Source organism: Pteropus medius, unplaced genomic scaffold (genome assembly GCF_902729225.1).
Source record: "Pteropus medius unplaced genomic scaffold, Ma_sr-lr_union100, whole genome shotgun sequence".
Classification (NCBI taxonomy): Eukaryota; Metazoa; Chordata; class Mammalia; order Chiroptera; family Pteropodidae; genus Pteropus; species Pteropus medius.
This window is the reverse complement of record NW_024349800.1, coordinates 46026738-46054224: the sequence shown is the minus strand read 5'-3', so window position 1 is coordinate 46054224 and position 27487 is coordinate 46026738. Positions and strand designations below refer to the sequence as shown.

At 35.0% G+C, this 27487-nt stretch overlaps 3 protein-coding genes across 9 annotated transcripts in view; 2 read left to right on the top strand and 1 right to left on the bottom strand.

Moving 5' to 3' along the window:
• The window catches only part of SLC30A6 (solute carrier family 30 member 6), a 29876-nt gene extending 13502 nt beyond the window's left edge, over positions 1-16374 (top strand). For 3 of the 5 annotated variants that reach the window (XM_039887457.1, XM_039887460.1, XM_039887461.1), the window contains 9 exons: positions 337-417; positions 899-934; positions 1655-1749; positions 3971-4019; positions 4336-4455; positions 7523-7625; positions 8514-8561; positions 9428-9496; positions 14316-16374. In XM_039887457.1, coding sequence (XP_039743391.1) covers positions 337-417; positions 899-934; positions 1655-1749; positions 3971-4019; positions 4336-4455; positions 7523-7625; positions 8514-8561; positions 9428-9496; positions 14316-14819 — 1105 coding nt within the window. In that variant the 3' untranslated portion in view covers positions 14820-16374. The remainder of the gene's footprint in view (positions 1-336; positions 418-898; positions 935-1654; positions 1750-3970; positions 4020-4335; positions 4456-7522; positions 7626-8513; positions 8562-9427; positions 9497-14315) is intronic. The other 2 variants (XM_039887458.1, XM_039887459.1) reach the window with 1 other exon arrangement.
• A 1677-nt stretch (positions 16375-18051) lies between these two features.
• NLRC4 (NLR family CARD domain containing 4) overlaps positions 18052-27487 on the bottom strand; it is a 30297-nt gene continuing 20861 nt past the window's right edge. For 2 of the 3 annotated variants that reach the window (XM_039887451.1, XM_039887452.1), the window contains 2 exons: positions 27048-27215; positions 18307-18618 (listed from right to left, as the gene is read on the bottom strand). In XM_039887451.1, the coding sequence (XP_039743385.1) occupies positions 18326-18618; positions 27048-27215 (461 nt within the window). In that variant the 3' untranslated portion in view covers positions 18307-18325. Of the gene's footprint in view, positions 18619-27047; positions 27216-27487 lie in introns of all 3 variants that reach the window. The other variant, XM_039887453.1, reaches the window with a different exon arrangement.
• LOC120621799 (U6 snRNA-associated Sm-like protein LSm5) lies at positions 18907-19656 on the top strand. Its single transcript, XM_039887463.1, has one exon. The coding sequence runs from the start codon at positions 19156-19158 to the stop codon at positions 19426-19428; it is 273 nt and encodes a 90-aa protein (XP_039743397.1). The 5' UTR covers positions 18907-19155; the 3' UTR covers positions 19429-19656.

The window sequence follows — 27487 nt, the reverse complement described above, 5'->3', positions numbered from 1 at the left end:
AGGTTTAGATGAGATAATATGTTAAGCACTTTGACCAGTGTCTAACACAAGATGGGTCAATTAAGTGTTAGCTGTTAATTATATAATGGTTATTTCTAAAAAAATAAGAGCCATAAGTGGCTCATATATGTTGTACAGATAGGCACTCTTTTTAATCTGTGATGTTCATTGTTTATTACCATTCTAGAAACACTCTAGTCTGCTTTAACAGTGTTTGGCTTATAATAGGCACATATGTATATTGAGTGAGTGAATAAATGAATGTAAATGTGTTCTAGAGATACTGATTTGTAAACTGAAAGAATTATACTGATCTAATTAATTTTCTGCTTTCAGATTTGAAAGATTAGAAGTCCTGGCTGTATTTGCTTCCACAGTCTTGGCACAGTTGGGAGCTCTCTTTATATTAAAAGAAAGGTACGTTTGTATCTAATGTTAATGTCATTCTAAATTCCGCCTGTGCTACCTTTGGGAACATAAAGAATGCACTGAGACACACACCTGGTTTGAAGAGTATACATATGAAGATGAACAGCGATGGAGTTTTGACAGTACAGTTTCTTCATATTTCAGACTTTTCTCTCTTCTTTTCACCCTTCTTTTAATATGTTCTTGAGGCTACTAAATCCGAAAATAGGTGGGTGTGAATGGAAGAAAGGGATTTGGTCATATGTGTTATAATGCTTAGTACAACCCCATTGAAACAGGTTTGGTAGAGAAAAATCAACATTACATGTCGAGGATAATTTGTGAGTTTCCTTGCTTCGTCCCTGCTAATAATCAATAATTGGTTATCATATAAAAAAGATATTGTGAATTGAGTTATCTATATGTTTAGTAAAGCTTTTTAATTTTGTAATTTACAAGACTTATTTAATACATTATTTTTTCCTTTTAGTGCAGAACGCTTTTTAGAGCAGCCCGAGATACACACGTAAGATTTTGCTTTTATCATAACATAGAACTTACTGTTAAGTTTAATTCCCAACTTAATTCGTATATTATTAAATAACGATTACTTTGACCAGTATGAGAATTCAGAATATGGCAGCATACATTTTGCTCGTATTTCACAAACAAAATCCCCAAATCCAAATCCTTTTCACCCTTCACTGTTCCAAACCCTTATGCTGCAGAACAAAGGCACCTCTCTTCTGGCTTCAGACTCCTCATGGTTTTCGAGCCTGGATCATGACACTAAGCCAGCCCTGTCTGGTCTTCTGTAATTTAAAATTTGATTCTCACAATCTCTTAGGAGTACCTATAGAAAAGATGGAATTGTTATTACCTACCACATAGTTACCAACTATATGGGCTTGAGCTATTTTGGTCAGTTTAATTTAGGACCGTTTCACCTGTCCAGTGTGCTGTAAACCAAATGCCATTAGCATTTATACAAATTTATAACAGGATTTACCTGTAAGAAGATAATATTAATGCCAAGAGTTTATTTTTTTTCATGTAAGATGGAGCAGCAGTAGACAGGACATGAATTATAGGACTCGAAGCCAAGTTTAGATTCTGCTCTGCTAATACCAAACCGTAGAAGCAGACCGCTGTGCCTTTCCATCTCTTAGTCTTTCTACATGCTGAAATTACATATTGATATTACCAAGAAAAAATAATGATAAATATTATTGTTGGCTTTTTTTAGGGGAAGATTATTAGTTGGTACGTTTGTGGCTCTTTCTTTCAACCTGTTCACGATGCTTTCTATTCGGAATAAACCTTTTGCTTATGTCTCTGAAGGTATGTTTTTTATTTATCGTTAATAAAAATTCAGTTAATATAAAAATAAAAATAAGTCTTTTGTCTGTTTCTTTAACTCATAAATCAGTGAGAAAGTATATCCTAAAGAGAATTAGGAACATCTCCCAGATGTTCTCAAGTCTTCTTTAAGCAGAGAATTATAAGACAAAATCTAATTAGTTGAAGCTTTAAAATAACATATTACTTAAAAACAGATAGAACTGACATATATGTTAAATTGAATGTGGTGAAAAATTACATTTGCCAAATAACATGAATGAGATTTTAGATGTATAACCTATCTATGAAAAGTCTATTTGCAAGCATTTTAGGAGCATCGTAAGATGTAAAATAGTTGGTGTGCCCACTGCAAGTAATTTAATTCTGTTAATTAAATAAGTTCCCAGGAACTTCTTTTTGGCAGTGGTGGGTAGGCATATACTTGAAAGTAGGAGAACTTATTTTGGTTTTGAAATATTCTTAATTTTCAAGTCTTTACAAATTCAGACTGATTTTTTTTTGTTTTACCTCAGTGGTCTAAATTATTGTTATTTTTCGATAATTTTAATGTTTTGGAATTCTAACCCACAAAGGATTAACCACAGAAGTGGGCTGTACGCACAGACCGACATTTCAAAGCAGAGATAATGAGGGTCTTTTTAGGTCTCACTGACTTGAACTGCAGTACAGTCAAGAGAGGAAAGCTTTCTAAGATGCCCACCCAAGTTTAAATGACTTCATGAGAGTTATAAATTATGAGTTGTGTTTGCATGAGAGAGTTTAAGAGTTTATTGCACAAACTTGAAAATTAAATAATGATATTTGTGAAGACCAGAATTATTTTGAAAAACTTTATGAATTATTAAAGTCGTATGTTGCTCACTCTAGGAGTTTTAAAAAGGTACAGAGATTTAGAAACAATATTTCTCTGTAAAGATCAGGAAGATACAAGAAGAAAATACTGATAATCTCACAACTAAGAGATAACATCTGTGAACCTTTCTGTTATTCCTTTGATTTTTTATGTACATATACATATCTTTACATATTTAGAATTGTATGTATTTATAATTTGTCTGTTTTTTTCCAGTTAACAGTTTTGAATTTTGCCTCATTACTCTTTGAAATGTCTTGAATTTTGCCTCATTACTCTTTGAAAAAAATGTTTTTTTGGAATGCTCGTATAATACTCTGTCCTATGAATATTTTTAAATATTAGTCTATTTTTATACATCCAGTTTTTTCTTTTACAAATAATGCTCTAATCGGCTTCGTATTAAATTTCTTGTATGCATTTCTGTTCCTTTTTTAGGATGAATTCCCAGAGAAGATATTATAAATGGATTAAAAATACATTATTTTTAAAGGCTTTGATGTATATTGTCAGATTTATTTATAGAAAGATTTTCTAGTTTGTATTTTCATTAGCTGAAAATTAAAGTTCCCAGAAACATCAAGATTTGTGACATTAGTTGAAATTTGAGTGGAAAATAATATTGAGACCTTATTATCTGCTAGGCATTGTACTAAATGATTAGGTAGAATAACCCACTAAATTCTCCCTATATAACCTAATGAGGTAAATAATTGTATCATTCTCATTTTACACTGAAACACTAAGAGATTAAGTCACTTGCCCCATGCCACACGTCTGGTTAAAGGCAGAGCTGGCATCAGAGGCTGCTCCTAACTGCTCTATTATACTGCTTTTGTGTAAGATTTGCCAATCTTTTTTACATCACAGTACACATAAAAAATGGATGGATAAATTAACACCCTGGGATAAATGTGAGAAGATGCTTGAGCCTTGAGGCTACCTGTCCAGTGACAGTAATTGGCAGGTGTCTTCGGATGTAGCCAAGTCCCTACCTGGCCTTTCTGAGCACTGAGCGAATTAATAATTGGTATACCTATAACCCATTCTCAGCACACTGGTTAGGAGGCTCTGCTTTACAGTATAAAGAGCCTTTAAAACTTCAAATTAATAGTAACGACGACATGTAAGTTTACTAATTCCTTCTAAATTTAGGTCAACTAAATGTTATAGTTGAAACTGCTTTTGATTTAGTATCTTAAAGGCATAAGTGGAAAATGTTCTATATTTGAGGAGTCACATATTCTTTTGTAATATTAATGAATCATTGCCAAACTTATTTTTAAGAAATCAAGTATTTCTGGTAGTTTATTCTATCTAGATAATTTAAATATTTTCTTCTTAAAGCTGCTAGTACGAGTTGGCTTCAGGAGCATGTTGCAGATCTTAGTCGAAGGTAAGATGTTATGGGGTTTCATGACATGCGTGATTTTAAATGAATGAACAAGAAATGCATCTGTTATGGGAACTTACATGATTCATTGCTGAGGTTAATACATGAATCTCACAGATAAGATTCTTATTCTTGCTTTACTTTTTCTTACTTTTTAATTGATGATACAAAAGAGACCTTTATGAGTGGAAGAGCTCTGTTCCTAAATCCTCTTTGCTTCCTTTAAAAGATATATTCTATGATACGAAAATGTAAGTCATCTTTTACAAGATTTTTATCAGTATTACGTGAATACTCTTTTTGTTTGTTTTTCTTGTAGCTTGTGTGGAATTATTCCAGGACTTAGCAGTATCTTCCTTCCCCGAATGAATCCATTTGTTTTGATTGATCTTGCTGGAGCATTTGCTCTTTGTATTACATATATGCTAATCGAAATTAAGTAAGTATTTTTTATTTCTGTCGTGTGTTTTCACTTGACTTTTAAGGGCGTCATCGATGGAATGGATAGGGGTTAAGCTCATAGTGTTTGTTTATGACCTATGTAACTTTGGTCACATCTTGTCCTCACATTTCTTCATTTGAAAAAGTAAGAGGGTTGTATTCAATAAATATTTTTCACCACAATCTATAGTGCTGAATTAATTCCTCACTGCTGACCCAATGAGTAAAACTGAGAAGAGGATGGTAAGGAGAAATAAGCACCACTTTACTATTGTTGAGAGAGGGAAGAGAAGAGGAAGGAGGTGTGAAGCAATTTTTAAAAAAGCAAGCCTTTTAGGAAATAGCTGCTTTAAGCTTAACATTTTATGACATATGATTCTTTGACTACTTACCCATTAAATATTAGTGTTTACTAGAATCTGTCCTTAATCTTTTTCCTGTTTTGTGTACTTTCCTGGGAGATCACATACAATTACTTGTTTTTACTTCTCTGTGTTTTCCAAACCTTTATTTCTAGCTCTGATCTATACTGAATTCCAAAAGGTATATCTTACCTCGACTGAACCCATTTTCTCCTATCCCCAAAACTATTTCTTGTCTGTCTTGTCTTAGTGAATTGCTACTACCATCTATTCCATTGCATTATTTTTTTTTTTAATTGTGTTAAAGCGTACGTAACATATTTACCATTTTAACTATTTTAAGCATACCGTTCAGTGGTATTAAGTACATTTACATTGTTGTGCAACCATCACCATTATTCATCTTCAGAACTCCTTCATCTTCAACTTTGTAAATAGTAACTTCCTGTCCTCCCCTCTTCCAGCCCCTGGCAACCACTATTCTACATTCTGTCTATGAATTTGACTAAGTACTTCATGTAAATGAAATCATACAATATTTGTCTTTTTGTGTCAGGCTTATTTCACTTAGTATAATATTTTCAGGATTCATTTATGTTGTAGCATGTATGAGAATTTTCTTCCTTTTCAAAGTTGAATAATTTTTCATTTTGTGTACATACCACATTTTGTTTGCCATTTCATCCAGCAGTGAACATCTAGGTTGTTTCCACCTTTTGTCTGTTGTGAATAATACTGCTATGAACATAGGTGTGCAGCTATCTGTTAGAGTCCCTGCTTTTAATTCTTGTGGGTATATATCTAGAAGTAGAATTTATGGATCATATGATAATTCAGTGTTTAATTTTTTGAGGACCTTCTACACATTCTTAAATAACTATTTTTCCTCCCTCTTCACACTCACCTCTCTCCAAGCCAGTTATTATTTATTTATCTATCTATCTACTTATTTATTTATTTTTACAGCAGAAAAGAAAAGCTTTATTAGAAGGGAAAGTATACTTCGAGATGTGGAAGTGGGCCTGAGCAAGAGAAATGTGGCTCAAAAGGCCCCCAAGCCAGTTTTATTTGGTCACCTAGTCTTGTGTTTTTTGTTTAAAAAAGATTTTTAGACTCACTCTGCTGTACATTATATCCCCAGAACTTATGTGTCTTAATACTGAAAGTTTGTACCTTTGACCATCTTTACCCATTTCCACCACCCCTGCCTCAGGCAACCACTAATCTATTCTCTATTCTTAGGAGTTTGATTTTTAAGATTCCACATATAAATGAGATCATACAGTATTAATCTTTCTCTGACTTATTTCACTTAGCATTATTCCCTTAGGGTCCATCAATGTTGTCCCAAATGTTAAGATATCCGTTTTTTATGGCTAAATAATATTTGTGTGTTTGTGTGCATGTGCACACACGTATATACCAAATTTTCTTTATCCATTCATGTCTCAATGAGCACTTGTTTCCATGTTTTGGCTATTGTAAATAATAGTCTTGTCACCTAGTTATGTTTAATTTTTCTTTTTAATATTTATCTGTCCCCTTCTTCCCATTCTCAGACTGCTCCCCAAATTGAGGCCTTTATCATCATTTCCTTGGCCTAATTAGAACAGTCTTCTGATCATCTAATTTTTATTATCACACATCTCGAGTTACCATCTATTTTGATACTAGTGTAATCATTCAGAATTGCTATTCTGGACATATTCTCTTGTTTCAAAATCCTCCCCTTTCCATATTTAAAAAAGTTAAAAGTTTTTAGCACAATAAAGCCCCTATCAACCTTACTAGACATCCATCTCTCTATACTGTTTTTAGTTTCATTGCTGCATCAGGGTTTTCGTGCCCTCGCACCTGCTGCTTTCACTGTCTACAATATCTTCCATCATCTTGCTTTTCTTTGAGGGTTCAGCTCAAATGTCACTTCTTTTTGTTTTTAGCTTTTCTGGATTATCTCTACCCCAGTAGGCTTGTGACTCACTCCTTTGTGCATCTATAATACCCTGTAGGACTTCTTTGCACCCAAAGTACTTAATTATATTTTCCACATGTGTGTCTCTTGCTATTTCAAAGGCAGGAACTGTGTCATAACTCATGTTTCTATTCTTAGCATGAGGGAAGAAGTTCAAAAGTGTGCTGGTAACCATTGGCATTTTGCTCTGTCTTGTTAATAGACTAGTCTGAGCTACTGTCAAGATGTCACACTTAAGTCACAATGTTGCTGAAAAAAAATTCTGGAGAATCTCACCTTGTGATATTTCTGGAGAATTTTGAAAAATTTTAATAGTAATTATTGGAAAGTTATTGTTTACAGGAAAATTGACAAAACTGCTGATGAAGTCCATTAGTGTCTCTGTCTCAGAAATTATTAGTTGAAGGTTTTTACTTGTCCCGACAAATAAATATTCGTGAAGGCTTTCTAGTTGAAAAGCAGATTGACTGAAAATACATAGTGGAGAAATGCTCACATTTTTTTCTTCATCTCTCCACATTAATGAACATAATTATTAGTTATTTTCCACTAAACTTTGGTGAGAGAAGATTCTGAAAACTTTTGTTTTCCTTCAAGATGTTCCCATTGCCAGTAGTGGCCAATTGTGATAAAACAAGCTTTTTATTTTGATAATTAACATTTGGTAGATTGAATTTTAGAGAACTGAGTGAGGCATACATTTAAGGTTTAGAATTTTTTTTTTCTTTTAGTAATTATTTTGCCATAGACACTGCCTCTGCCATTGCCATTGCTCTGATGACGTTTGGCACTATGTATCCCATGAGCGTGTACAGTGGGAAAGTATTACTCCAGGTAAGGGTCTTCTTTCAATTTGCATGCTTAATATTAGCCATGTTCTTCTACCAGATTACAAAATTGTTCTTGTTTTCCTACCAGATTGAAATTTTTAGCTATAGGAGGGGCCTGTTAGAAATGAAGCCAAACAATAATCTTTGAAATTTGTTTATTGAGAAAGAACAGGTAAAATTATATTGGCCCATAAAATAGGCACAAATCTTACTATATGTGTAATATAAAACAAAATCATAAATTAAATATTTTTTGCCTCTAATAATGTTGCAAGTGAAATCAATGTTCCTTTAATAAAAATTTTTTAAGCTACTTATTTTCCCCTGATAACTGTGTCATCTGATTATGATTGGCTATTGTATCATCTGATTATGATTGTTTTCTTTTTTTATCGTTGAATCAGTGTGTGAGACTTTTAAATTTCAAACTTAAAACTAAAAATTACAAATTATTTATTGAAGCAATAGGAATATTTATGGAGAAGCACCTGAATAAACAGATAGTTTTTCAGGATTGGATATGTATGTAAGCACTGCTTTTCTGTTTTTCCTCATGCCTTTTCTTAAACTCCAGGAGCAGTAATAACAATAAGATAATAGTTGCACGGTGCTTTGCCCTGTACAGAATGTTACTTTCTTAAAGATCTTTTCTTTAAGGCTTATTTGGTCCTAGAGATAGCAGCTTTTTATAAGACAGAACATGTGCATGATCTGATTCTGGATGTGGCCCCACTTGTGGGGCCACCTGAAACCTACCTTCCCTAAATCGTGATAGGGCAGACATCAAACAAAGCAAAGGTTGGTATAAAACCCAATACTTTTTAGTTTCAAGACCACTGCCACAAAATTTTTTATCTGCCTAGATTTATATTTTATTTTATTTTTTTCCCAGACAACACCACCCCATGTTATTGGTCAGTTGGATAAACTTATCAGAGAGGTAAGATGGAATAGTAAATAAAGTCATTTTAATTTATAACTAAAGAATGCAAAGAGTAGATACAAATAATACTTTATTCAACCCTATCTAGAATTTTATTTAGGGGCATTTGTATTCTTAATATATTAGGAGACATAACATAGTGACAAAAGTAGAAAATTTGAGGAATTGCTCAGTCTGGAAGCCAAATTCACTTGAAATAAATGTCTTAAGGCCACCCTGTTGCTTATATAAATGCTGTATTTTTATAATTCTGTATTCAAACCTAGGATTTTCATTACGTCAAAGCCTACTCTTACCTGATTGCTTCACCATCTAACATTTTGATCTGTGAATTTAGATTTTGTATTGTTATAAATTTTCACCTGTTAACTAATGAAGGAATAAGATAATTAAATTATTTGGATAATGAGTATTTTAAACTATTAGTTGTCACCAATACAAGTGGCTACTTGTCTCAGCTAGTGCCACGTACTATATCTGGCCTTGGAATTCCCTTTTGGCCCACATCCAGATAACAGGGAATTCAGAGAAATAAGTGATTGAGAAGAAAAAAAAGTCTCATGCCACAAGTGCTTTATATAAACACATGCAATATTGATAAAATGAAAAGGACTATCCACTAAAGAACAAGGCGAGGGAGGCGAGTGTGAAGACCTGGTTAGCTGCAGACTAGAACCTGGAACAGTAAGGCTTTGGCTCAGTGCCAGACAAGCGGAAGTGGTCTCTTGACTGAGTGGCCTGGGACTTCGCTTGGCTAATGAGTGTCCTCATGTCATTTGTAGGCTAAGAGCAAGTCCACAGTGTGACTGAACTGTATTGGATATGTCAAATACAAATAACCCTTTTTCTATGTTTTTGATCAGGTATCTACCTTGGATGGAGTTTTGGAAGTCCGAAATGAGCATTTTTGGACCCTTGGTTTTGGCTCCTTGGTATGTTTTCTACGTATTACTTTAGTTATAATTTAAAGCATAGTTTATAATTTTCCAAACTGAAAAAAAATATTTCTTTAAAATTTTTACAGAGCCTTTTATTTCCACTTTTATTCAATAGAGCCTAAAATGTGCATGGATTCGGTAACCTGTGATTAATTGAGGGTTGTTTTTTCTTTATTCTTTCAAACCAATGATCTTAATGCTGAGCTGTCCAGATAAGACAAATTCATAGTCACACATTCCTAAATATGAAAATGTTGCAAAAGTAAAAGGTGCAATTATTTTCTTTTTAATTGCAGTTCTAATTTTAGAGATTTTGCTGGATATGTTGAATAACACAACTTGTTTCAGCAGAAAATTCCATGTTTTCAAATCCAATTTGGACCTCATTACCAGAGAGACTTTATTGTGGCATGATTTAATTCCTATATCAGGAATGATGAGGCAAATACAAAAAAGGACCCAGAAAAACATTAAATCACCGTAATCCTATCATGTAGAGAAAACTGCCATTTACTCTGCTTAGAAAATGAGATCATACTGCTTTATAAATTGCTCTTTTCATTCAACATACCATGAACTGTTTTTCATGTCACTAAATGTTACTTTCCTGATTTTTAAAACAAATAAGATTTGACTTTTCTAACATACCACAAATTCCTCAGGTAGGGAGATTAGGGCTGGTCCAACAGCTGAATATTATCCACTTTGTAGTGTTTGGTTTTAGGCTTATGCTCTTCCGTGGAAAAATGGCTGCCTCATTTCTACTTTCTCCTCCTCATCCCTTCTCTAGTCTTTTAGGATATCAAAAATTCATTCTGTAGTAAATTCTTCCGGATTATTGTTCCTTAAATTCACGAATACTGAAAACAGTTGTAGACTTTATACTTGAAAATCATTTGGGCTGGATATAAAATCCTGAGCACATATTTTTGTTTCCTTGAGTTTCTTAAATATGTCATTCCATTTACCTCTGACATAAAACATTGCCCTAATAAAGCCTAATGACTCATACAGAGTCTGGTCTTATTTTAAGTCTAGTAGATTGTCTTGGTGTTGGTCATTCAGAGTCAATTATTTCAGGTATGCAGTATACCCTTTAAATAATGTTATTTCAAAAACAATTATTTTAAACTTTCAGGAAAGTTTTTTTGAATTATGGTTCTTAATATTCTTTTCTCTTGATTTGATTTTCTTCTTTGGGAACTTCTATTATAATCGTGTGTTAGATCTTTGCCTTTTTCTCATACTGTTTTTCAGTTCCTTATCTGCATTTTCTTTTGATTTTTAAAACTTTCCTTCTTTTCAGCTTTTATTTCTCTTACAGTATACTTGTATGTTTGTTTTTGTATTTCAAGTTCAGTCTTCATTTCTCAAATGATTTTTTTCTTTATATTTTTAATTATCTCATTTCTGAGGTTTTCTAATTTTGATTTATATTCTTCTCGTTTCATGTCTTTTGGCTTGTTTTGATAAAGTGAAGTATAGTTCTCAATAGTTTGGTAGGTAAATCTTCCTGGTGATCTTTTAACCTATTCTGTATTCCCTTTTTTCCTTATAATAACTTTGGGATTTGGATTCTATCCTTTTCTCTTGTTCCTTTTGTGTGAAATTAGTTTTCCTAAACTTTAAACTAAGGAGCGATTTAGGGTAGTGTGTATAAATTCATGGTTCATCTGATGAGTCTGTGAAGTGAGTTTTTTTCTTTCTCCTGGCTCTGTTCTTCTCCCATTTGTATCTGAACCTTCCTTACCCTTTGTCTCTACTGTGCTGCTTAATTTGGATTCTCTTCCCAGTTGTTTCTTCATAAAATGGGTCTTTGTTTGGTAACTTTTGAAAGCTCTAGGGTTCAGACTTCTCCAGCTCTTCATATCTTATTGCAGACCCAGTGTCCTTACCCACTGTTGAAATGAACAAAACCCAGTTGAAATGAACAAAACTAGTTTCCCAGTTGCCTTTCTCAAATTCGCTGTTCTAGATTTTCCATTAAGCTCCAGTTTACTGCTTTGGGGTTTTTAGGTTAGTCAGATGCACTATCGCTTCCTCCTGCCCAGATGCTGATGTCTTGCAGGTCTTTCAGCTTGCATGTAGGATTTCTTAGGAGTAACATGTTAGCTAGTTTTTTGCAGATTTTCATAGGTTTTGGATTTACTCTCTTAGTTTCTCTGTTTTTATGGGGATATTTGGGTCATTTCAGGAACATGCCACCACTGCTGCTGTCTTCTTCCAAGAATCCCAACATAATTTTTTTTGGTCTTTAACTCCACTTCTGTGGCAATTATTTAGTTCTATTTTTAATTAAATTTATTGGGGGTGACATTGATTAATCAAATTATATAGATTACAAGTGTACAGTTCCATAATACATCATCTGTGTATTACACTGTATGTTCACCATCCAAAGTCAAATCTTCCATCACCATATATTTGACCCCGTTCACCCTTATCTTCCTCCTTCCTCCCCCTTTCCCTCTAGTAACCACTGAACTGTTGTCTGTATCTGTGAATTTTTGTTTGTTAGTCTTGTTTGTTTCCAACATAATTTTTAATGGCTGCAGAGTTTTACATTATATAAATATACCATAATTTATTTATTTATTCTTCTGTCGGACATTCCATTTTTCCCATATTAACAGGACTGAGATGAACAGTTTTATGGAATAACCTCTGCATATACTTGTGATTATTCCTTAAGATTAATTTTTTAAAGGTTTTTGTGAATCAGAGGATATTCACACTTTTTATGGCTTTTAATGCCAGTTGCCAAATCACTTTCCAAAAATGGTTATACCAGTTTACATTCTCCCCGTAATGTAGTTCATTTTTAATCATTCTTTTAATTGTATTGGCATCAATAAATTAGTAGACAAGTGTTTATTTAGCTTGATGGCTTATTAACATAAACAATACGATCATCTCAGCTATTCAGAACTTAGCCATCTAACGACCTCACTGATATAGTGCTTTCCTAATTAAGACCAAGGAGATAAATAAAACAAGGTTTTGAGCTGCCGAGAATAGTTGTCACAAAAGCCATAGCTTAATGTAGACACCATGATCTGGGATACTCTGTTCAAGCTTGTACTTAGAAATGGTTTTCACTTCTTTTAATTACTTTGATTTCCATATCAAACTGAAAGGATATAGTATCTTTTATAGTTTTGTCTAGTGACAACTGTGAGATGATAATAGGAAAGGGAGAAATCAAAGATGACTTGATTTCTAAGATATGGCTTACCTTATGAAAAATAATAAACTAGAAGTCAAATTCAAGCAATATAGATATTTTCTGTGTCTCATGGTTGACAATAACTTCTTGTTACTGCCCAAGTAATGTATTCAGGCACATTGTAACTAAACCAACTGGCCAACTTATGTACCCTTTATGCTTTGTTATAATTTTTTATTTTTTGAAAATTTGAGTTTATCTAGAAATCAACATGGAATATCTGTTGGATGTTTAATTTTATTATAGATTTTTAAAAATTTTTATTATACAAATAGTACCTGTTTATTAGAAAAATTAGAAGTTACAACTAAGTCAAAGAGAATAAAAATCCTTAATAATTCTACAATCTAGAGATAAGTGCTGTCATTCTTGATATTTTTCTGTATGTGTGTGTTTTAATTAAAATAGAATCATTGTTGTACCTACTGTTACTTACTTTAAAAACAGTGCATGATAAACATCTTTTCAAGTTAATAAACATTCTTCATTGTAATGCCTGGTGCTCTCTATCCTCCTAGTAACCTAGGCTAGAAACCTTGAGGTCATCTTGGATGAGTCCATCTCCCTCATTCATTAAGTCTAGTTGAATGTCAAGTCCTCCTACTTCTAACCTGTGGAATACCATGAATTCATCTGTCCCTCTCTGATCCCACTGTATTTGTCCTATCAGCACTCTTCATTTGTAACCTAGACTGCTGCCGTCATTTCCTATATCCATACCTATAAGTTTTCTGAACTCTAATTTTATTAGTGTTCGATTGCTGCTGTTAAAACTCCTTATCATGATATTTAGAGTCCTCTGCTAGCCTTTCTTTTTAACCTTATTACCTACTTATCTTTCTTTATTCTTTTTTTTAATTTTTCAATTAGAGTTGATTTTTAATATTATTTTATATTAGTTTCAGCTGTACAGCATAGTGGCTAGACATTTATATAATTTCTTCATTCTTTTCTTTATTTTTCCTTCCTTCCTTCCTTCATACCTGCCTGCCTGCCTGCCTGCCTGCCTTCTGTCCTTCTTTTCTTCTTTCCTTCTTTGTTCCTTTCCTTCTTTCTTTTATTTTTTTCTGCCCCCCGAAACACTTGTTCTTTTTTATACAATAGTAATATTGCTTATTCTTGCCCAATATGCCATGCATTTTAATTGCTATTCCCTCAACCTGTCTCCACCTTTTGAAATTTTATATAACCAGCCCTAGCTCAAATGCCATTTTCTTTTGAAGTCTTCTTCAATTTGAATTAATACCTACCTTTTCTGCCCTTCTGTTGCATTTTTCATATACTTCATTTATATTCTGCCTTATGTTATAACATGCCTGTCTTCCTCCTACATGGATTTCTCTTCCTTTTTTAGATTTTAAAAGGTCACATTTTATTTAAAGAGTTATTAATTATTTCATTACCTCTTTATCTTGATAATCACTACTAAGTAGTCTTTAAGAAATGTCAAGGCATTAAGCTTTCTCTTGTTTTAAAGAAAATACCAAGTACTGTTACAACAAACTCATTAAAAAAATGTTCATTTCTAATGGAATTTTTAGTAGTGTAATTCTAAGCAGTCTCTTTCTTATGATTTGCCCTTTTTAGGCTGGATCAGTTCATGTAAGAATTCGACGAGATGCAAATGAACAAATGGTTCTTGCTCATGTGACCAACAGGCTGTACACTCTAGTGTCTACTCTGACTGTTCAGATTTTCAAAGATGATTGGATTAGGCCTGCCTTACTATCTGGGCCTGTTGCAGCCAACGTCCTAAATTTTTCAGATCATCACATAATTCCAATGCCTCCGTTAAAGGGTACTGATGAGTCGAACCATGTCACATCGACTCCAGCTAAACCTAGTAGTCCACCTCCAGAATTTTCTTTTAACACCCCTGGAAAAAATGTGAGCCCATTTGTTCTTCTTAACACACAAACGAGACCTTATGGTTTGGGGCTTAATCATGGACACATACCTTATAGCAGCAGCGTGCTTAATCAAGGACTGGGAGTTCCAGGAATAGGAACAACCCAAGGTTTCAGGACTGGTTTTACAAATATACCAAGTAGATATGGAACTAACAATAGAATTGGACAACCAAGACCATGACGTACTGTGATTTATTTTTATGAGGAATATGGACTCCTTACCTTGCAATTTATTTAGTAATCCAATTTTGCATTGACTGTCCAATCATTTACTCTGAATGTTAGAGTATAGTAGGCTAGTTCATATTACATGAAACCAGTGAAACTATATTTTTTTAAAATGTATTTTGGATAGTGAGAACCTTTTAAATGTTTTAGGCTTTAAATAGGCTTCCTTTAGAAAGCGTGTTTCTCTAAGTTGAATTTTGCTATCTTTGGTTTTGTAGTTGACTGCATTGTGATATGACATTACCTTTACAAGAGAACCACTTGATGAAGTGGATCTGTCACATTATTTAAAATATAATATTTTCTTCAGTGAAATTTATAAACCTTCTTTTTGAATCATAATACACATTTTAGGAAAGGAAAAAAAGTCTATCCTAAAAATAAAAGTCTCTTTTATAGCTTTTCCAAACTTAATTGCTACATTTTTCTTTGAGGACCTCCTGAATTATGTCTTGCAAAGGAGAAGTTTTTATCAGAAATTTTGGAACATGTTCTACTACCTAGCATAAATTAAAATTTTTAATGATCAGTTTTTAAATAATTTTTCTCATTTAACAATTTCACTACATTTGCAAATTGTCCGTGGTTTTCAAAGTGTTTTATTCTGGTTAAATGAATACCAGATCCTTTGGTGATGTGCAATAAAGGTATCCTAGTTTTCTGTGTTATATTTAATCAAATACTGACATAACGATGGAATATATCTTTTTTTGTCACTCTTTCATTGGCTGACTTTTTAATTTCTCGTTTTATTAGTGAAAGACATCAAATATATTACCAAAATATTTGGAATTTCATATATAACATAGGATTTGATACCTTTTCAAAGTTGCATAATCAGTTCGAGTTTGTTATATATGTTACCAAAACATAAGAGACCCTAGATGATAGGATACAGTATTTTTAAATCTGCTACAGGCAGTATCTAACTTTGTTTTGCTTCATCAAACATAATAAATTGTTAACTGTGATACAGTGTGAGAATTATATAGATTATTTTATTTTTTGATTGCTTTTCCAAATGTACATGTTAAGGTCTTTCCAACATGGCCAGTATTACTTATAAAAAGCATAACAAGCAGCAGTCGCAAATTACCTATGAGGTTTTTTTCATTTTACTGTATTATGATTAGGGTTTTAAAAAGAGATTTTGAAAGTGGATGCAACTTTTCTGGAATCCAGTACTCCTGGAGATTTGTGACTTTTCCAGCCGTCAGCCAGCTATCTAGAGAAGATTTTTGTTTTTGTAGAATATGCAACAATTTCTTCAGTCAAGTCATCCTCTTTTAAATATGAGCAACACTTCCAAATCCTATTTCTTCACAGTGATATAACAAACATCTAAGAAGCCATCCCATCCCCATCAAGGAGAATTGTAGTCATCCTGTGATAATAAATGACCATATCCTAAATAACTTTTGCTTGGTAAGAGTTGCTCATTGTCTTGACATCTGCAATCCTGTTCAGGCATTTGACCTGCTGAAGAAATAAAGCCCTCACTACCTTGACTGCTGGTGAAAGTGAAACTTTGTAAAATATAAGGCAACCTGTTCCTTGTCATTTGTCTTATGTTCTCCAACTATTACTATACCTATTATTGGTCTGCTATTACAGGGTGATTTTTCCTCCATTGACCTCATCTAAATGTGAATTTGGGTCATGCATGAAATCTGAAGAACTGTCATGTACTGAGTGATGATTAAGAGGTATGTGCCGCCACCCTATGCATGTCTTCTCCATCCCCAAGGGATTTTTAATGCGTCTAGATCACAGTTCTGCTCAAGGTTAAATGCCTCTTCCTCAACACCCATTTGGAAGCAACAGCTGTGCAGTTGTCCTACCAAAGGTGCTTTAATACCTACTTATACTATTTGACAAGTTGCCTGTGGGTTCTGAAGAAATTGGCTCTACTTACTGAAATTCAGTAATGCCGACTGCTGCAGGTGATTTTGGTCCATGCATTATATAGAGAAGCCTCATTTGCCAAGCTCTGGCCAGTTTCTGAATATGAAAACAAGAAATTTGGCCTATAGGCAGTGGCCTTACTAATAAATCTTGCCACAGAGTCACTTGAAGCTAGACAGAAAAGGAAGTTCAAATTAAATACTTGACCCATGGTTTGTGGTTAAGAACAAGCTTCATGGAATGCGATTAACCCTGTTTGAAAAATTACTATAATGGAAAAATCACTAAACTGGAAGATAAGATTTGGATTCCAATCCTGGTGCTGCCAGTGCGTGAGTAGCTTTGTAACCATGGGCAAGTCGTTTAACCTCCCTGAGCTTTCTCATCTGTAAAGTTAGGGTAGGGAATGAATTAGTTCATCTGTAATTGTAAAATATTATGACTAAATCTGTAGAATATATGCCCATTTGCTAAACAGAATATTGTGCCCAGAATTTCTTTCTAGTGACTACCTCAACATACAGGCTACGTGTTACCTACACCAACACCAAAGCCATTAATTTGAGGTGCCATGAGAATAGAAGATACGGGCTAACACCATTTAGGATTTTGTTTATTTCATACTTACTTTGACTTAAGTCAGTTTAAACAGATTTTTCTTAAACTTCTTTCTTTGTGGGGAAGGATCGTTTGGGAGATGTAGAAAAATATTAGGATGGGGTACATTTTTACTTCTTCCTTAATTTCCGAAGTCACAGTTGGAATTACATTTCCAACTGTGACTTTATCAGCGACTGGAAAGGACCTGAATTTCAAGCTTCTGATTTAGCTACTGGTAAACTGCCAATTTTTTGCTTGAATAAAGGATGCCAGTCTTTTTTGGGAGTCTGACCTGCTTATATAAGAAAATGCTTTTTTACATTCCAAATTATTGACTTAAACTTTTTGAATAAAGAACATACATGGAGTTTTCTCTCTGGTTTTAAGTCATTTTGGCTTCTTTGTTTATTCAGTAGCTATTTATTGGTAATTTAATTATCTCATATTCATCAAATACTTGAGAGTCTAATACATGCCAGGCACTGTGCTCAGTAAATGTGCATACACTATATCAGTTTTTGTGACCTGCTATTCTTGAGACCAAGGGGAATACAGGATGAACAAAAGTTCCCTTCAAGTAGCTGATAGTCCTAATTGGAGTGGTGAGACACAGAATTATTGTACATATCATCAGTAAACTCCCTCCCACTTCCTTTTCATTTTCCTGGCATCCTTCTCTCTTATTTTTTTTCTCCTGAATGATGAAACTAAGAGTAGATTTCCATGGGGGAGGTCAGCTAAGGAGATGATGATGGTGCCACACATCATCCTGATACCAATAAAGAAGAAAAGTTTAGAAGAGACGAGTTAGGCAGACACTAAAGGATAATTTTTAGGTATGTAATGAATTGCCATATACTGTCAGACTCTTGGACTATATGAGCAAAGATTTTTAAATCACCAAGCTAGAAGTAATAGAGTCTAGACCATTCATGGGCTCAGGGTGCCCTTTATTTAAGCAATTACCAGTTTAAAAGCACCTTTAATAACACTGACATCATCATCATCAAACTGCCACCCAGCAAGCCTAGCTTCTTGCAAAAAAGTTAACTTAGATAACACATGGCTCAGTTTTCTGACTAATGTTGCATCAGGTAAAAATCTTTCAGTACTGAAGTCAAAAAACACCAATTGCTTGAGATTTTCAAATTCACCCATGAAGGTAAGCCATCCATCACTGCTCACACAATTTCCTGCCAAATCCAGCTGCTGGAAGTTTTTCAGAGGGCTTTTTTCACAGAACGCACCTGATAAAAATAGAATTGACAATGTTAGTTGGAAACAAAACAACTTTTTAAAGAAAAATGGCCATGTTTGGACCAGCACTTTGCATTAGAAATTCTATATAATAAGGCAGTGATTGTGAATCTGGTCCATTTATTACAAATTATAGCCATTCTAAAGTGTAAGGCAATCTAACAAATAGGATTTAATTAATCAGTATAATGTAATTGATTTAATTTATAAATAATGTAATTTATAATGCAAATATAATTGAATTAGTTTAATTCATTTATATTTGGAAACCAATATAAATGAATTTCATATTTTTTCCCTTTTCCTGACTTCTCAGGAAATGGAAGATTGTTTAAAAATTGAGATATGAGAGATGCTGTTAGATATTCAGTACTTGTTTTCAAAACGAATCAAACTTCAGCAAGCTTAGGTCATTTCCTCTTTTGAGATGGAAACACTACTTATTGTTTCTTGGATGTGAAATGTTTCTAAATGAGTAAGCCTCCTCCGGTATCTCAAGATTTGGGTTTTTGGGTTCCGGGGTAGCCATGGCAGCTGATGCTACCACTAACCCATCACAGCTGCTGCCTCTAGAGCTTGTGGACAAGTGTATAGGATCAAGAATTCACATTGTGATGAAGAGTGATAAGGAAATTGTTGGTACTCTTCTACGATTTGATGACTTTGTCAGTATGGTACTGGAAGATGTCACTGAGGTTGAAATCACACCGGAAAGGAAAAAGATTACTAAATTAGACCAGATTTTCCTAAACGGAAATAGTATAACAATGCTGGTTCCTGGAGAAGAACCTGAAGTATGAATGGATTTCCTTGACTTCGGCTAGATTCTGTTTTGTCTTTTAATGACAACAAAATATAATTATTTTAACATCAATGTTTGGATTCTGTGAAGCTGTTTCCTGGTAAAGGAAAATGCTTTGAAGAGGCATTGTGAATGTCATTTTTGTAAGTTAATCATGATTATTTTGGAAAAAAAGAACAGTTTGTTTTTTGAAGACTAAAATAAAGGTGTTTTTGGTTAAAAGGTTTGCATTTTTTTTTTTTTTTTTTACCCTCCCTAGACTCTTTAGGAACTTCCTCCATTCCTTACAGAACAAGGCACTCTGTCTCCTACAAAGATAATGTCCTAGCCATAACTGTGAAGTCACAGAAAACACACTAAAGAATAGAGGAGTGAAAAGGCAGGTTTCAGGGTCCGAAGGACTGCACAGAACAAAGCCACCTGTCTGGACTGCCCACTTCTGGACTGCTAGATGACAGGGAAATAAAGTTCTAGCTTCCGTAAGCCATAGTGTAGTTGGGTTTCTTATTATACCAGCTTATCCTGTACCCAGCCTAACTCACATAGGCCCTCACCTTTACTCGTTCTCCTTCCCACAAGGAGCCCTTTATTCTTTGTAGGTAGTTTTCTCCCTGTTCTTATACCTCATGTTCATGTTCTTTCTGCCTCTGCCACTTTTTCATGTAGTTTCCAGCATGACATGCGCTCAGTCAAATTCCTGGTCATCAGCATGTGTATATATAAGGTTCCTTCCCCAAGGGGCAACTTCTTTTCTTCCTGACTAACAACAGATTTCACCACCTAAAAGGAACTTAACGAAGAAGTTAAAGCCCATTCCACACTCAGAGGGTTAGCTAGTTACATAGGCTATCTGCTAAAGTTTAAGAATGGTATCACTAAGAGCTTCTTGGGTAATCATTAGAATGCATAATAATTACTAGAATGCATAATAAGCACAGGGACCAAGAACAAGCAATATAACCCATAATCCAAGGGCATACATTTTGTTCATTTTATTTGCAGTGTTGTCATCACTATGAGCAGACTAGTTCTGAGGAAAAGGAATCTGACTTTCAGAGCTGTGGGCTTTGCGTGGGCTACGAAGAATGCAAGTGACTTGATCCATGTTCCAGGCAGAATTTCAAATGCTCTGGGTAGAAGAATTCTACTCCTTGAAGGGTTCCTGCATACTAAACAAAACTAGTATTGCCAGTTTTTCATTCACACATTTTTGAATGCCTACTATGTACCGTGGATTGTGCTGGATGCTGGGGATACGTGAAAAGGACAGGTGGGGTCCCTATCTCATTGGGCTTACAATATAGTGTGAAAACATACATTATAAAGTAATTAGATGGGTGCTAGACGCTGTGATAGGTCAGGCTGCCCTGGGAGCACACTAAGGCAATAGGCTTTTCAACCCCACTTTCTTCCCAGAACACTACCAATTGGGCTTATAGGCTCCAGGGGGAAAAGTGAAGGGTCATTCTCAGGAGAAATTAAAGTGCCTGCAAGAAAAGGCCCTATAAAGGAAGAGCCATTTTGCTTTCAGCAAACCAGTTGGAATGTCACACTCCCTCAGGCCCACAGAGCTTCTTAACAACTTGGCCTCACTCTAAAATGCCAAGACAACTAACTGAACAAGAGTACCAGACATTTGAGAACAGCTTCAAATAACTCCCAAGAAATCAGATAACATAGTGAACAGGAAAAACAAACTTCAAAAACTTATTTTTCAGGGACCCTAAAAAGGTCCTGCATCTATCCAACAACAACAACAAAAATGCTATATATATATATTTTAAATACAATTGGAGAACAAGAGAGAACACTTGGAAAATAAAAGTAGGATATCAGGATCCATGTGGCAGAATGATTTAGCCTAGGGTTTACCAAAGAACTTCTAGAATATGAGTGGTGTCTGTGATGGTGCTTTTTTTGAGAACAAACTAGATAATGGAGTTCAGATGTGATGGGGCTCGCTGTGAGAACAGACTGGATAATAGAGTTCAGCCTCAAACTTTTAAATTGAAAGATACCATTTTAAAAAGTGTTTTGTTCGAACGTGTGAAATAGATCTGTGAGCTAGTAACAATTTCTATCTTGGTAGTCCCAGATTTCTGATGGGCTAGAAACAAAATTTTGGGAGTCACAATAAAAAAATTCAATCAAAGCTTTAAGATGGAATGCAGTCTCTGAAGAAAAAAGCAGAGAGCCTAGGACCAAACTCTAAGGAAAACTGGGAGCATTTAATATCTGAGTAGAGAAATTACCATTGCAAAGTTGGCATGGCAGTCAAGAGGACATTTTGAAAAGGAGGGAGTGTTTAGTGTCAACTCCTACAGAGAGATCAAGTAAATTAAACACTTGAAGAGTGTTTAGTACATTTTAATTACCCCAGGAAAGAAACTCAGTAGTCATTAGCTGTTACTCCAATCCCGATGCCAACCACCCTCCACCTTTCAGACCTTGACAGCCAGTAATCTATTTTGTCACTGTAGATTTGCCTATTTTGGACATTTCATATAAATAGAATTATACAACATGTAGTCTTTTGTGACTTCTTTCTTTTACTTAGTATGGCATTTTCAAGGTTTATCCATATTGTAGCATGTTACAATACTTCATTTCTTATGGCTGAATAACAATACTCTGTTGTGTGAATATACCACATTTTGTTTATCCGTTCATTAGTGAGGACATTTGGGTTGTTTATACTACATATATATGTGTAACCATCTATATCTATATTAGGCTAAATGTGAGATGAGTTCATACTGATGTCTCCAATTCTAGTTCATTACCATAGGTCATTCTAGCCTATTCTAATCAGGCTCCCACTTTCTGGCATCCATTTACTTAATTATTCAATTTCAGTGTAAATGTATATCAGTATCAGAATTGTTAACCTGTACCCCTATTTGGTATAACTCCTCAATTAGAGTACAATGGTTGTTACAGTTTAGTTTGCTTTTAATTTTACAGATCACACTCACTTCCACAGGTATTTAGGTTAATTTCTTTTCCTCTCATCTGCAGTGAGGTTTCACAGTTTGTAACACAGTCAGATTTAAATGCATTCTGCATTCCATCCTTGGGTTTCCCAGACTTCCTAAATGATGTTTTAGTTTGCATACATTAAGGTTTACTCTTTGGGCTGCAAAGTTCTATGGGTTTGGACAAATGTGTAGTGTCATGTGTGCATAATTACAGTATCATACAGAACAATTCCACCGCTCTGTTCCACCGAGCTGCATCAATTTAACCCTTCCTTCCCACCTCAGGAGCCCCTGACAACCACTGAACTTTTTACTGTCTCAGTAGCTTTGCATTTTCGAGAGTGTCATATAATTGGAACCATACGTTCTGTAGCCTTTTCAGACTTGCTTTTTTTCACTTAGCAATTTGTATTTAGTTCTCTCTATGTCTTTTCTAAGCTTGATAGCTCATTTATTTTTAGAACTGAATACTATGCTGTCGTATGTCTGTACCACAGTTTTTTTTATCCATTCATCTGTGGAAGGACATTTGAGTTGCTTCCAGTTTGGAGTGATAATAACACTACTACAAACGTGCTTATGTCTCTATTTTGACTAATGAAATTTATGTAACTCTTTTTTCTTGAGCAGTCTTGCCTGATTTTTATCTATTTTGAAACTCTTAAAAAACAATTTTAAGATTTATTAATCTTTTTAAAATAAATTTATTTATTTAAATTAGTTTCAAGTACACAGTACATTGGTTAGATATCTATGATGTTCATAAAACGATCCCCCCAATTGGTCCCTCCCTCCCCTGACCCTCCACTTAGCCATCATATTAATGCAAACTGCATTCCCTCTGCCATGCTCCCTGTGCCCAACTATCAACTACTAATTTGTACTTCTTTAATCATTAAGATTTATTAATCTTTTTAAAATTTTTTGTTTTCTATTTCATTGATTTATACAGGCATACTTCGGAGATATTGCGGATTTGGTTCCAGAACACTGCAATAAAGCAAGTATCGCAATAAAGCAAGTTGTAATCTTTTTGCTGGTAGAGGGTTTTCCCTTCATTTTGTAAAAAACTCAACATCTGTGAAGCACAATAAAGCAAAGCAATAAAATGAGGTATGCCTGTTCTCTTATGTTTATTATCTGTGGTTTACTCTGTTGTCATTCTGGCTTCTTAGAGATATTAATTTTCGGTCTTTCTTATTTTTTAGTATACATATTTAAGGCTATGAGAATCTTATTCAAGTCCTGCTTTTGCCACATGCCACAAGTTTTGCTGCATAGTGTTTTCTTACCATTTGATTATAATTTTTGTTGAAGTTTATTACTATGAACTTGTAATGTATCTAATCTGTCAAATTGCGCGATTTTCCCCAGTAGCCTGAGTAGAGGTTTAGAAAAGTGGAAAATTAAAGACAATCCAGGCTTGGAGTTTTTCCAGGAAAGCACATTGTATCTAATTTCATACCTCACAGCCACATCTCATTAGGTAGTCTTAATTAGAGACTCTCATTATGCTTTCTTCATTTCACTATTGCATCCATCACACATATCCATCACTAAATGTCATTGCTTAAATTGACTTGTGATATGTGTGGGCCCTGAGAGTTTCACCGGGGATCGTAAAAGATGGAGATGGGAATAGGACAAGGCAATTGACGGGCAGCTGACAGAGGGATCAGGCCTCTCTTTGAGAATGTACAAGTGCCAAATTAAATTTAATCTGCTATTTGAAACTATTCACAACTACCCCCAAGCACTCAGTAAATCTACTATGTCCATAATTATATTGGGGCCTTCCTGTAGAAATTAAGGATAAGTGACTGTTCTCCTCATTCAAGTCCCATAAAGAATAGGGAAAGAAACCTCTGCAGGAGGCAAAGTGATGCAGATGAAGAAAAACATGCTAGCAGAAATTCAGAGCCAGAAGTGACCATAGAAACAGAAGCCCTATGTCTAGTCTGACGCCCTGGGCAGGATATGGATTAGGGCAGTGTTTTCTTTTTCTTAAGCTGTAGAGTATCTCTCCTTTACTGGAACATGAAATAAATTTAATAGGTTTGCAATCAGCATTTGTTTTAAGTGAAATAGGAATGAAGGAATAGAAGAAGGTAATGAAGTGTATCACACCTATATGATAATTATTTTTTGTGAAACTCATTTAATGTGTATGTATGTGTGTTTTAGACCTTGAGATAAGATGTATTTATAACTGTCGGTCATAGTAAAAAAAAAAAAAAGTTTGAAGGACTCTGAACGAGAAGCTTAATGCAAACATCTAGGTTCCACGTGGGGGTGCAGAGGAAAGAGTGTAGGGAGAACATTTCGCCAAGGAGATATTTACGTTAGGTCTTAAAGTGTTTAAAGCAGAAGGTGAAGGACATTCCAAAGGGTGTGTATATGTACAAAGGCATTTTCAGGGAACAGCAAGAGATCCGTGAGGATGGAAACTCATGGAAGTGGGGAGGTGTGGCTGACGATGAAGGTGGAGAGGAAGGCGAATTGAGGCTCCATTGTGAAGGGTCTCACACATCGAAAGTGAGTAGGTTGTACTTTATTTTGCATACTGAGAAAGATTTTTTTTTTTTTTTAGTGACGATAACTGGTGTCTGGTTCCTCTTGAAGCCCACAGAGTATAATGATCACAGTACTATTTATTGAGCATGTACAATGAGTCAATGTTGAACTTCTTTATATGCATTAGCTCAATATTGATTGGTACAATAACCGCTAATGTGGTAGGTATTATACTTATCCTCATTTGACAAATCAGCAGAGGCTCAGAGACTTTCAGTTGCCGTAGGTTATACATCTATCAAGTGGAAGGGGTGGACAGGTCTGTCTGGCTCCAAAACCAATGCACCTAACCATTTCGTAAAGATGGAGCCTCTAGAAGGTCCAGCAGATAGCAGCAGTCTTGTCACCCGGCTAGAGGCCAAAGGCAGAGAACATCCAGCTCTCGCTCTTCAGCTTATGCCTCAAGCCCAAGCAGACTGCCTTTTTATACCTCTTATAACCCTTATACCTCTGTACCCCTAATAAAATCTTTTATTAGGGATATAATGATAATTCCACAAATTCTTTTTTTAAATTACTTGGAGAATAAATTAGTTACTACTATTGAATGGTTCATTTGGTCCTTTTTTTTTTTTTTAATTTTCAGTTTAGGGTACATCCTTACAACTAAATTTCCAAGAGTCAACTGCCTTCTGTTATGTTTATTTTTTCTCATGGAGGCTCAAGGCACTAGGCAATTAAAGTAAAATGGCAAATTCCTACCTAGCTCTGTTCCTATTTCATTAAACACACTGTCTCCTTCTCTGGTATCAATGGCCAGCCTCAGAGGTAGACAAATTAGGCAACTACCCACCTAAAGATTGGAAAGATGCTAAAAGGTCTCTACCTCAAAATGCTTCCCCTACATGTAATTCCAATTCTGTACACTCCCCAATGGCCTCCTTGAAAAGACACATCCTTTCCAACTCGCTTAATGTATGAGGTTACTTGGAAGGTATTATTTATTAGCTAACTAATTAGTCGGTCACAAAAGCCACATGCCTCCAAGATCACCCAGAATAGAGGAGTGGCCTGAAAGAATGATCCCCAAGGTACTATTATTTAATGGGTAGTGGACATGGAAGTGGAGTTAGGAATTAAGGGAAGGAAAGATCCAGAACTTGAAGCACCATTAGGGAAGACAAAACCCTTGTGCAGCCTAGTAAAGACTTAGAGACATACACATCTCTAAGAAAGAAGATTTTAAGAAGAGCAGGTGGGGAGTTAGTGTTTAATAGGTACAGAGTTTTAGTCAGAAAAGATGAAAAAGATGACGATGGGTGGTGACGGTGGTTGCACAAGAATGTGAATGTACTTAATGCCACAGGGAGGAGCTGCCCTAGAAGCAGGTCTACCACCTCCCCCGCACCCGCCACCGCAGCCCCCGCTGACCTCTGGACTGGACCTCATGACAGAGCCTCAGCCAGAACCATCCAGCGTAGCCACTCCCAAATTCCTGACCCACAGAAACTGTGAGATACTGCTCATGGTTGTGGTTGTTAAGCCACAAGTTTTGGGGTAATCCGTTACATGGGAATTGATAACTAATACAGAGGACCTTTCATCAACTGCCTGAGGCTGTTGGTGTCTTCAGTCATTTATATCTATTTATTCCTGAGATTACGTCCCAGCTACTTATATACTGTGATCCCATTTACATAAAGTTGCACTTACCTTCATATTTTTTGAATATCCAACAGGTGACTTAAAAATATTTCCCAAGATTAGAAGAGCATTGTTGAATTTCAGACACTTAAAGCTAGGAAGAGCAATTCCTAATATAATACTCCTTGCCAGATAATGTGAATATTTTCCTTTAATACTGTGTGTCCTGAGTGTAGGCCAGTGTTCAAATCATTTTTCTCCTTAACATATGTGAACTCTCTTTAAATATATTTGTATAAAAAAAAGAGGAAGCAAAAAAATAAAGGCATGAATGAAAGAGAGAGAGAAGGAGGGGGAAAGAGAGAAAGAAAAGAAAGAGAAGGGAGGGAAGGGAGGAAGGAAGGAAGGAAGGAAAAGCGAAAAGAAAGTCAATGTAAGGGCTTCGTTAGGACCTACTTCTCTTAGCTCTGTGTGTACTTACCTAGAATTCTAATTTCTGCATCTGTGAGTCGCCAGTTTTTCAGCCCAAGTTTGACGAGTTGTGGGACCCCCTCCAATTGCTCCAATAGCCTGATCAGGCTGACTCGTGCATCACTCCACCAGGGCATCATCAGCACAGTTAGCTGTTCCAGGAAGTGTAGCCTGTCAACTTGAAAATCCAGAGACCAGTTCAGAAACTGGATCCATCTCAAAATTGATGAAGGATAAAGGGATGTAGGAGAAGGAGAGGTCTTTCTCTCTGCGATATACTCAATGTGCAATGAGATTTGACTTGTTTTTTGGTTAAAATTTTTATGGAAAGTATTCAAGAATATATAAACATGCAGTATAGCATAATGAAACTATGTATACTAATAAGCCACCTTTTAACAACCATCAAATCATGGACAGTCTTGCTTCATCTTTTTCAAATTCCTTCGC

Bases quoted from the DNA above. Each gene is read 5' to 3' on its own strand.
- LOC120621799 (XM_039887463.1), top strand. From the start codon at position 19,156: ATGGCAGCTGATGCTACCACTAACCCATCACAGCTGCTGCCTCTAGAG.